General features: G+C 50.3%; 1 protein-coding gene across 1 annotated transcript in view; it reads left to right on the forward strand.

Moving 5' to 3' along the window:
* Window positions 1-12,134, forward strand: part of TOX2 (TOX high mobility group box family member 2) — a 148,894-nt gene that overhangs the window by 121,170 nt on the left and 15,590 nt on the right. The window contains exons 4-5 of the mRNA XM_053993323.1: window positions 7,409-7,648; window positions 11,907-12,134. Of these exons, the coding sequence (XP_053849298.1) occupies window positions 7,409-7,648; window positions 11,907-12,134 (468 nt within the window). The remainder of the gene's footprint in view (window positions 1-7,408; window positions 7,649-11,906) is intronic.

Consider the following 12,134-nt stretch of genomic DNA (forward strand, 5'->3'; position numbering starts at 1 on the left):
TTGTGAGCTCCAGGGCTGTGAGCTCCAGGGCTGGGCTGTGAGCTCCAGGGCTGTGAGTTTCAGGGCTGTGAGCTCCAGGGCTGTGAGCTCCAGGGCTGGGCTGTGAGCTCCAGGGCTGTGAGCTCCAGGGCTGTGAGCTCCAGGGCTGTGAGCTCCAGGGCTGTGAGCTCCAGGGCTGTGAGCTCCAGGGCTGGGCTGTGAGCTCCAGGGCTGTGAGCTCCAGGACTGGGCTGTGAGCTCCAGGACTGGCAGCACAGGCTGGCCATGGAGGCTGCATCCTGCTTGTTCCAGGGATCAGCCACAGGGGGATGTGATAAGTGAATCCACCCCCTGGGCAGTTCTGAACCCCCCCTGACAGCGAGGGGTTCCCCACCTCCTTGCCACCCTCCTCTCTCCATCCCCTCCCCGGTGGTGCCCCATGGGCTCACAGAGGTGCTTTAGATCCCCCGTGTCACAGCCACCACAAAAAAAGCAGGAAGGCTCAAGGCTGGTGAAACCGAGGGCTGGGGAAAGCTGTGCCTTCAGACCTGCCCCAGGGCATGTCTGTGTCTCAGAAACGCTTTTTTCAAACCATGGATGTGGATTCTTCCTCTTTGCTGCCTGGCTCTGAGTTCAGAGATGTTCCTTCAAGATCATGTTTGCAAGCTTGAGTTTGTAAAACCTTTTTTTTTCCCATTGTGTTCAATGAAGACAAACTGTAATTTCAAAACAGATCCAAAAAATTTCCGTGTGCCCAAACACCCAAAGCTGGCACCAGCAGTTCCCATGGGCTCCTGTGCTGCTGCTGGGCCAGCAAAGCCCCCCCATGGCATCCTGGTGGGGATGCAGGTCCCCAGGAGGTGGCAGAGGGGGGCTTGGTTCCTCTGGGAACTGGACACAGCCAGGAGCGAAGTGAAACCACAGCTGAGAATGCCAGTGCACAGAGAAATCCTCTGCCATGTGATAAATGCCCCCCACCTCCTCCAAAATAAATTACTTCCTTTTAAAATCCTTTCCAACTGTTCCCCTTGTGTTCATAATAGGATGATCGGTGGAACCAAAGATGTGGCTGCTACTTTAAAGGATAAATTAGTTTGACTCTTAACTCAATAATTAAAACTGTTATGGCTATGAGCCTGCAGGGATAATGTACTATTATTATAGTCATTTGTTTCAATTAAATGCTTACTGATTTTACAATAGCAGCTGGGCACCTGTGTGAGATAGCTATTACTCTGAACAAGACATCTCAAATTCCAGCAGAAATTTGTCACTGCACTAAAGCATTTTACACAGACCGTGAAAGTTTATTAGGAGCAGTTACAAATCGGGAAGAGGAGGGGTGGTAATTGGGGATATATTTTCTTATCAGCTCCCCTCTCTCCTGCTCTCTCTCTTTTTTAAGTAAATCATCTTTAAGTATTTCAGCTGTGGTGATGCGTTTACATTGAAACTTCAATACAGAAAAAGCCTGCTGGGAAAACTTTGCTTCAAAGCTGTTCAGAAGATAATTCCTCTCCCTGGCTGATTGTGATTATAATGGCTTGTTCTTGGGAACAAACCCAAGGAGAGGGAAGCTGTGCTGTGCTTGAGCCTGGTGGTTGCCCCTGGAGTAGCTGCTTGCCTTGCCTGGAAGGCAAGAGGAAGACCCTGGGTGAGGAAGGCTCTGACAGCTCACCTGTGTTAACACCACCTGTGCTAACTGACCCTGGGAAGGGTGGGAGTCATGGAATCATGGAATGGGTTGGGTTGGAAGGGACCTTAGACACATCTCATTTCAACCCCCTGCCATGGGCAGGGACACCTGCCACTATCCTAGGTTGCTCCAAGACCCATCCAGCCTGGCCTTGGACACTTCCAGGGGTCCAGGGGCAGCCACAGCTTCTCTGGGCACCCTGTGCCAGTGTTTAACACCCTCATCCTATAAAGTTTCTTCCACATACCTACTCTGAATCATTCATCTTTTAGTTTAAAACCATCACCCTTTGTCCCTGTCCCACAACAGGCCCTGCTAAAAAGCCTGTCTCCATCTTTCTTATAAGCTCTTTAGGCCCTGGAAGGGGCTCTCAGGTCTCCCTGGACCCTTCTCTTTTCCAGGTGAGCACCCCCAGCTTCTCCAGCCTGTCTCAATAATAACAGAGGTGCTGCAGCCCTTGGAGCATCTCCGTGGCTTCTGCACTCACTCCAGCAGCTCCACATCCTTCTGGTGCTGGGAGCCCCCAGGCTGGGGCAGCTCTGCAGGTGGGGTCTCACCTGAGCGGGGCAGAGGGGCAGAACCCACCCTGTGCTGCTGCCCACGCTGGGGGATGAGCCCAGGACAGGGCTGGATTTCTGGGCTGCCAATGCCCATTCCCAGTCTCTCATCCCCCAGCACCCCAAGGTCCTTCTCCACATGGAAGCCTGGGGTCTGACAGTGTGACAGTGTGACAGTGTGACAGTGTGACAGTGTGACAGTGTGACAGTGGCCTGCTCATCTTGGCCACTGTCTTTTGCACATCCCTATTTATCTCAGGGGGCTGCAGTGCAGTGCTGTGTGGCAACCTCCAGCCAGATTTCTCCTTTTGCTGCTCCTTGGCTAACAGCACACGTGGTGTGGCACGGATCCCACCCTGGGATCCCACCCAGCACTGCAGCCCAGCCAAGCAGGGCTGGGGCACTTGGAGCATCACTGCTCCAAGGGCAGAGCACACCAGGGGGAACAAGGCAGAACCTCCAGGTTTGTCCTTCTGCCTCCTAAACACGGGGTTTGTTCAGGGTGTGACCGAGACTGAGGAAGGTGAGAGGAGGAGGAGGAGGAGGGGTGTCTGGTTAAGCCCTTTTCTGACCCAGAGATGGGCAACTGAGAGGTGTTTTAAAAACTTGTATTCTATTTTCAGTCTCATGTGAAGGATGAGACAATATAGATGTTATCATTCACACCATCACAATAAGAAGTTATTTATCAATTATAATATATTATAAGAATTTCTTGGCTTATTATCTTTTGATAATCTAAAATAACTCTATAAATCCTACTACAAGATATCTTTTATAATTATATTTCTCTAAATTATCTTTTAAAACTTATTTCTAGTTCTATTTCACTTTTAACAATATCTATCTTATTCTATAATATTTCTAAGTTAACCTTTCTTGTCTCAAAGTTTACATACAAATACATACTATATAATCTTTCTATCAAACTTTAATAATTCTTTACAGATCCATTTCCCACAGAGGAGGAGAAAAATCCCATGGAAGGCAAAGGCAGAGGTGGTTTTCAGGGTGGGACCTGCCTCGAGGCTGCAGCTGGGAGTCAGGATTTAGCAGGAGGTTAAATCCATGACACAGCCATCCCTGCCAGATCCTGGGGCCCGAGCCCCAGCTCTGCTGGATGGTGCCCTACCCCAAGAGCTGCTTTTTACATTAGAATTTTGGGGAACAGTCCACTTGAAGCTGGGCTTGACACATTTGGAACATTATCTGTGTTAGCAGAGCACCCCAGTCCCCAGCTGGGCTCTTCCTCATGGCATTTGTCACTCCTGAATTCCCCCTCTCCCCAGAAACAGGGAACGTGGACCATGTGCTGTTTGTCTGCCTGCTTTTCTCTCCTTCTCTAGATTAGCTGGAGCATTTATGGACCTGATATGCATATTCATTAAAGGAATTGAAATATTGTGGAAAAAAAGAAGCTGTCTTTGAGTTAGCACAGCCTTTGGGAATCTGCTAAGTAAGATGCACTTAATTACTTCAGCTATGACTACATCACATTGCACTCTGGGTTTCCTCTGAGATGCAAAGCATCTTTTCAGCACAGGCTGCAAACCCATCCTGGGTCTTTTGCAGCACCTCGTGGTGAGCTTGTAGTGCTGAATTCCCGGGATGGAGAGGGGATCTGACCTGCCTCTCACAGCCTCTGCTCCTGGGGAAGGAGCTGATCACATTTCTGGTGGATATTTAATTCCACGTGTGTTTCCATCGGGTTCTGTGGGTCTGCTGAGTGCTTTGGGGCAGGGAAAGGCATGGGAGAGCCCCACTGAGCCCAGGGCTGGGACTGCATCCCACAGGAGCAGCTTGTTTTCTTTCACACAGCATTCATTGCCTCCTTTCACTTTGGTTTGCCGTGATCACAATTTCATTCATCATTTACTTGCCTAATTAGGCTGTTTGCTGCAGGGAATCATCTCAAAATCCTGCTCCTGGGGGTCTCTCCTTCCTTGGGTCTTTTTTTTGGGGGGGTATCACCTGCCTTGGGTGCCCCTGAAGCAGCTCAGTGTCAGCAGGATGCCGCAGTGGGAAGCAGGAATAACCCTTTCCCTGCCTTGAGTGAGAGCCATCCTCACCCTTAATCCCACTTAAGAAGCTCCAGTGCTGCACACGAACAACTCACCTGCATTTTCACTCCAAATATTTTACAGCTGGAAAACTCCTTTTCCACCACTCCTGGGGACACCAGGAGCCGCCACCAGGAGTGATGGGGAGGTGGCAGCCTTGCGTGTTGCTTCCAAAATTGCATTAAAAAAAAAAAAATAAATAAAGGGAAGTGGAGAGAAATGCAGTGAGGGCCAAATGGTGGGGGCAGCTCCTGCCTGTCCAGAGTGGTCAGCAGGGTGCATGTGAGGAGCTGTGCATATCCTGCAGAACCTCCTGGACCGGGGGAGAAGAGATGGAGATGTGGGAGAGGGAGAGAAGGACCAACAATATTCAACTAAAAGCAATTTTTATCATTTTTGGGTTGGGAGGGACCTTTAAAGGCCATCCAGTGCCACCCCCTGCCATGGCAGGGACACCTTTCACCATCCCAGGGTGCTCCAAGCCCCATCCAGCCTGGCCTTGGACACTTCCAGGGACCCAGGGGCAGCCACAGCTGCTCTGGACAATCTATGCCAGTGTTTTACCACTTCCATTGTAAAAAACTCCTACATTATATCTAACCTAAATCAACCCTCTTTTAGTCTGAAACCATTCTCCCTTGTCCTGTCACCTGAATAAAGATCCGTCCCCTTCCTTCTTATGGGGTCCCTTTAATGATGTAAAGAAGTTGGGAGGAGGCATCTGGGCTTAAGATATCCTTGGAGAAGAATGTCCCAGGAAAAATGCTGTGTCTCTGCTACTTAGAAGGGTTCTGTGATGGGCTTGTTGTGAGCATGGGGCTTCTGGAGGGGTTCTCTGAGCCAGGCTCAGGTTCCTGGTTTTTTCTACAAATTTTCAGAGGCATTTACAGCATGTGGCCCATATCCATAATTGCACTCCTGGACCTGTTCTGCTCTGATGCATAAATAACATGCACTGTAAAGAAAAATGCGTGATTACATATTTAATGGGTAAACGGAGCCGTTGTGGTCCATTGGCCACATAATAAAAGTTTCAAAGAATTGTCTTAATACAATATTTCCTCAGGAGACTACTGTAGCTGAAACGTGAGCAAGCTATTTTAAATTTTAGAATTTTTTAAGCCACATCTCATAGCCTGCCCCATTTCTCCAGCACCCATCTTCTAAACTTTCCCTTCATTTAAATTTAAAATAAGGACAAGAAATTATTCTTTTCCTTAGCAGCTGGCAGATCTTCTCCAACATGAAAGGTCTGGATTAAACTGACAAAACCCAAGACAAATGTATGTTTTTTGGCTGGAGTTTGGGAATGGCTGGCTGCTCAGCAGATGGGAGCTGTGTCCCTGCCTTGCACGGTCCCTGTCACTGCCTGCCCCACCCAGGCCATTCCCATGACTTTTGCAAATTTGGTTTAAATACAAAAATTGCACCTCTGGTGCCTCCTGTGCTGCCCAAGCCTGGTGTCTGTCTCCATGGCTGCATCATCCTCAATGTCTTTATGACCAGTACAGCCAGAGTAAGGCACACAATAAGGTTTCAAGAGCACATCATAAAGTTTTAAGGGCACACAAAATTTGCCATAGTTAATCTCTATGGCCCTAACCAAAGCATAGTTAAGCTCTGTGCCCCTTTGCCTCTAAGCAAAGCCAGCCCTGCTGCCTCCTTGACACCACCAAAGCCAAGGGCAGCAATTCAGTGTGGCCCCTGAGTCAGCCTCAGTCGTACTCATGCTTTTGAAATGCAGAAATATATTTAATTCCTGTGAGTTAAATCCTTTCACAATTAATACAGGAAAAGGGCAGATCCAGGGAAAGCTGTTCCCCCTGACACTGCTTCTCTACTGCTGGAGAGTCCAAAGGAGAGCAGAACGTTCTGTCTGTGTAAAGGTGTGGTGTAAAGCTCTTGGTTCCTGACCTGCAGCAGTAAATCTGGGTTTGTGTTTGGATTTATGTCCTCTGAAGCCTATGGAGCTCTCACAGGTCCTCCCTGGGTTTCCTTCTGTGTGTGCTGCTGATGGAGCTGGCAAAGCTCCCCTGGTAACGAGGGGTTGCACCTCAGTGGGCTGATCAGGAGCTCAGGTCTTTAAACTTGTGTTAGCATTAATCAGATTAATGTAAAAAGGGAAAAGTCTGGCAAATGTTTCAAGTAGGGTTTGTCTCCCTCCCACTCCAAGGCTGGATGAGGCTGGGCAGGAGCCAAGCTCTATTAGATGAACAAGGATGGATCCTGGGGGAAATGGGGTTTTGAGGAAAGTGATTCAAACTGGGAATGGGGTCTTGATGCAGAAGACAGCAGGGTTTGTCCTCATATCTCATCTCATCTCATCTCATCTCATCTCATCTCATCTCAATCTCATCATCATCTCAATTTGCTTCTTAGTGTAGAGGGGCTGGACCTGCTGAAATGAGTCCAGAGGAGGCCGTGAAGATGTTCCAAAAACTGGATCTCCTCTGCTCTGAGCCAGGCTGGAAGAGCTGGGGATGTTCACCTGGAGAAGAGAAGGCTCTAGGGAAACATTAGAGCTCCTTCCAGTGCCTAAAGAGGCTCCAGGAGAGCTGGAGAGGGACTGGGGACAAGAGCCTGGAGTGACAAGACAAGGGGGAACGATTTTAAGTTATAGGAGGGTATGTTTAGATGGGATATTAGGAAGAAATTCTTCCCTGAGAGGGTGGGCAAGCCCTGGCACAGGGTGCCCAGAGCAGCTGTGGCTGCCCCTGGATCCCTGGAAGTGCCCAAGGCCAGGTGGGATGAGGCTTGGAGGAGCTTTCCTTCTCCTGGTGATTTTGCCATAAATCACTTGTTTATGAACCCTCTTTTCAGCCCCCTGATAGTTGCCAGCCACCAGTGGTCCCTGAGGCAGGCAGGGGCACCTTCTGGGCACACAGCCCCACACACAAAGCTGATTTAGCACCTCTCTGTCGGGCTCATGGGCACAGCAAGGGGTGCACAGTGCTCAGCTCTCACCTCACTTGGAAGCGAGCTCAAGGAAGACTTTCCCAGCCGTGTAGAACAATTTAAACAACAAATCAGCCTTAAAGCGATTTGGCGGTATGGCAAATAGATGAATGAATGAGGGAATGAATTTTGTAGTGACAAGTGATCTCCTCCTCCCTCAGATCCAGGAGATGGTGCACTCGGACGCCGCGTCCTATGAGTCCAACCGCCAAGTGCCGCTGCTCAACCGGCCCGGCATGCTGGGCGGCCCCATGGGTGCCCTCAGCCAGTCCCAGCTCATCTCCCAGATGGGCATCCGGAGTGGGGTGACCCACGGCTCCCCCTCGCCCCCGGGAAGCAAGTCTGCCACCCCATCTCCCTCCAGTTCCACTCAGGAAGAGGAGACCGAGTCGCATTACAAGGTACGTGCGGTCATGTCGGGTTTGGTGCTTTTCAGGGAGGGGTAAATGGTGCTAAATAAAACCACAGACTTCTGGTCTTATTCTGACATTTATAGTGGGAGACTTTCCCAAGGATGAGGGCGCTGCTCCCAGCCTAGGGTGAGGTCCAGCATGGCAGGCTGGCACTCACACAGCAGGGTTGGAGGTCAGAGTTGTTCTTCTGCCTCCACGTTTGACCAGTTCCATCAGGCCACAGAATTTCCTGGGGTGATGATTACGATGAGCAAAGCAGCTTCAGGGCTAAGAGTCTACAAAAGCTTGGAGTTAAATTAGATTTCTGGTGGTGGGGAGAGAAGACTGAAACAGGGAAGGAAAAAACTCCTGGTGGGATTTAACTGAGCTCATTGCACATGGCTTGCTAAGGAAAACAAACAGGAATTCAAAGAATCTTCTGTCTTTTAGTTCACCAAAGTGGTGTTTTAAGTAGTCAGCAGTGTCCCAAAGGGTCTCTACAGCCAACACTGCTGCTGAGTGTGGCACCAACAAACCCAAGGAATTCCTGGGGGTTTGGGCACATCTTGGTTGTTGTCCCTCTCTTTCTAAGTGCACCAGCAAAGCCAAACAACACGTGCCATGTTCCAGGAATCTGTGGCTGCTATTTGCTGAGGGCAAGCTGCAGCAATCACAGTGCCTCTGTGCCTGCAGGTGAATTGCTGGGCTCCCTGGGGACTTTGATTAAAGCCTTCCATGGAAAACTTTCTCCTGGAAGGCACTGATATTGTAACCTCGTCCCACCCAAATAGACTGTTGTGACAGGGTTTGAATGTATAACCAGAGCAGCAAACAGTGCACGGGCTGGAAAACTAGGAAAATGATAGGACTGAGCAAAAACCTTTCCCTCTTCATGGAAACCCAGGAAAATGGATTCCCATCAGTCCTGTAGTTTTTCATCCATTGGCAGATTTCACTTCAGATTGGGACATTTCAAAGCAGAGTGCTTATGTGGATGGAAACACAGCTTCAGTGGATAAAACTGCAAAAAGCAGGGATACACAAGGTTAAAAACAAATGGAATATTCCAAGCTCTGTGATTCCATGTTCAGGGGACACCGTGGGAGGGGTTGTGCTGCTGGATCCCACAGTCTGCCATCTCCCAAAGCCTGCGTCACAGAGCTCCAGGCTCTGTGCACCTGGGAGCTGAAATCTTTCATGTCAGGGGAAAATGAGTTTCAGTTTAGTGACACACCAGGTTCTGTCTCTCTGCCTCCACCAGCATCACCCAGCTTTCCTGTCAGCCACCCAGGAGTGCCTGAGCAGGACACAGCTTTGGGGTTGGATCTTCTGTTTTCTTGAGCCAGCAGTACCCATGGGGTAGGAAATGTGGAGATGTCCAGATGATGACAGTTTGCAGAGATTAGAATTTTTCCTAATCCTCAAGGCAATCCCTCTCATTGTTCCACCCTGTAAACCCCCCAAACAGGTGAGAGTGATGTTGGAGGGAGGAGGAGATGCTGAGTGGGAGGAAAGCAGCAGATCCACACTGTGGCCTGCAGGTTTCTGTTTGCTTTCTCTGTCTACACAGCTGCTGCCTTCACCCATCAGTCACTTTTTCATGTGACCATTAAGGCCTTTTCTGCAACAAGTCATCAAAACAACACCTAACAAGCAGAAATTAATCTTGTGAGCTAGAAGGTCACAGGTTAAAGAAATGAGTCTGCTGCCAGCAGGTCCTTCAGGTCATCTGAGCCAGGGAGCTTTTGAATTTCAGAGGTCTCTGAGCCTCACTGGTGTATTTACCTGCTCCATAGCTTGGGGGGTGGGTGCACATGAATGGGAGGGACAGGTGGGTACAGCCCAAATTCCAGCTGGATTAGTGGCCACTCTCCATATTAAAATCACAGTGTCCATGAGGTTTCAGCTCTTCCTGGGTTCAACATCAAAGAAGGCACCAAGTTTCTGGGATCACATCATTGCCCCAGTCCACATCTGCCACCAAACAGACCTTCTGCTCTCTCTCCAGGGCAGGTCTAATGCCAGTGGCCACCATGGGCAGGTGGCCATGCTCTTCATCCCCTGCCCAGCCTCCCTGGTCCCTCTGACCATGGGGATGACCCTTGGCGGTGCAGATGCTCCGGGGCAGCAAGGCACTGGCTCACGGGGGGTTGACTTTAGCCATGAACATGGTTTGGGTTGGTCAAAACTCTTCTGAGGTCCAAGCCCAGGCTGTTGTCTCATCCCACGTGTGTCACACCTGGAAAACCCCATGAATACCAAATCCTGCTCTGCTCCCTGCTGCTCTTTTCCTTAAATCCCATGTGCTCTTTGGTGCTGCCTGTGCTGTAAATGCAGCTGGGGTTGTGATGCTGCTGTTCCAGCTCCTTGGTTTGGTCAGTGGCTGTGTGGGAGTAGGTTCCCCACAGCACTCCACTGAATCAAAAGGGATCACAGTTAGTTAAAATACCATCTCACTTCCTAATGGGCTCAAACCCTGTCATGCATTTTTTTTCCCCTCCTAATAAGCTGGCCTTTCACCTCCAGACCTCCCATTCAAGCCCAATTGGGCAATTTTAAATTAAATGCAATTTTTGTGGTCTCTCTGCTCATTCACTAATGGTCACTGTCTGTTTGACAAATGTCACTGCGCTGATACTGAAATTAATGATCAGTCAAGAGCTACAGAGTGGAGAGCAGGAACGCTGCTGCCCTTTTCCTCCCTGTGCCTGGCCTCTACCAGCTGAAGGGAAGCCTCTTAAATCCTGGCACTGCCAAGCACATGCTCAAATTGACCAATCCATCAGGAGAAGAGGCTGTTTGTCCCCAGCTCAGCTGGAGGCAGTGTTTTCACAAGATCTTGATGTTTAGAGCCATGTCTTTCCAAGTAATTCAACAACCTGTGCAGCTGATGGTAGTGCCTTGAGCTCAGGGCCTGCAGGTGGAGGGGCTGGTCTCCTGTTTGCCCTCAAGGATGCAGAGATCCAGCCAGTGCTTAATTCTCTGCCATCTGGTGTATTTAGGTTTTCCTTCACTACAAAATAAGGGTAATGGTGCTTCCCTGTAGTGTGAGCTTTCACTGGCCATAGTTAATGCCAGCTGAGAGCTTTGATGGGTATCTAAGTGTTTACCAGGCGTCTTTTCCTTTGCACATCCTTCTGTGGAAGCTTCTGCAGTCCTCTGTATTCACAGAATCATAGAATATCATGAGTTGGACCCAGAGGATCACCCAGCCCAGCCCCATCCCTGCACAGACACCCCAACAACCCCACCCTGGGCACCCCTGGCAGCGCTGTGCCAACGCTCCTGGAGCTCTGGCAGCCTCGGGGCCGTGCCCATCCCCTGGGGAGCCTGGGCACTGCCAGCACCCCCTGGGAAGAGCCTTTTCCTAACATGCTGCACAGGGCATCCCAAGGGAGGCCGATACAGGATCCTCTTTCCATGCTGCCTTCAGTGGAAGCATCCCCGTTTCCAGCCTTGCTGTTTCACTCCCCAGCCCAATGGCAGCATCCCTGCTGGGCAGCCACAAAGGGCAGCTCCTGTTCCCTGTGCCCTGCTGCCCTGAGCTCCAACACCCACTGGGCACTGAGTGTGGACACAGCCATTCCTGGTCACCCAGCGGCACCCAGATCCGTCGGAGGGGTGAACAGCATGGGCAAAGCAGTTAATTGGGGTGATTACAATAGTTCAGTTCCTGGAGATCCTTCTGGATAGGGGTACATATATGTTAGCAGGATGGAGCAATTTTTGGATGGCCCCGGTGTGATGTTTTGGATGCTGGTGTTGCTTGGTCAGTGCTCAGAACCCTGCTGGAATGGGGAGGGGAGGCAAGTCAGCAGCAGATGCAAAGGGGGCTTAGTGGGGTGGAAATCAGAAACCATGTGGAAGCCAAGTTTGGAAAACTCATGGACTGCTAAAGCAATCTAGCTGGGAAGCAAGGTATGTGGAGAGGTTCCAGAAAAGGATCAAGGAGTGAGTGTGCTGGGGAGGAGGGTGGGGAAGGAGAGTGACTGAGGACTGGAAAGCCCCAGATTTGGAGCAGGGACAAAGGGATGAACCCAAGCTATGAGCTGGTCTGAGAGGAGGCACCAAAGCAGGCTCAGACCAGTTTGTGCAATGATCCAAGAGGGTCCTGGGGGACAAAGAGACCCCCAGGGCTGCTGCCCCCTCTCCTCACTGGGACGTCTCCACTTCCCATTCCCTCTCTCATCTCCTTGGCTCAGTAGCTGTAGCAGGGGCTGGTAGCAGACCTTAGCTGACTGCTAAGCTTCATCTCTTGGTTTTGCAGGCTACTGGAGAGAAAAGACCCTCAACAGACCTGGGCAAAAAGCCCAAAAGCCAAAAGAAGAAGAAAAAGAAGGACCCCAATGAGCCCCAGAAGCCCGTGTCAGCCTATGCCCTGTTTTTCAGAGACACACAAGCAGCCATCAAAGGGCAAAACCCCAACGCCACCTTCGGGGACGTGTCGAAAATCGTGGCATCGATGTGGGACAGCTTGGGAGAAGAACAAAAGCAA

Source organism: Vidua macroura, chromosome 17 (genome assembly GCF_024509145.1).
Source record: "Vidua macroura isolate BioBank_ID:100142 chromosome 17, ASM2450914v1, whole genome shotgun sequence".
NCBI lineage: Eukaryota > Metazoa > Chordata > Aves > Passeriformes > Viduidae > Vidua > Vidua macroura.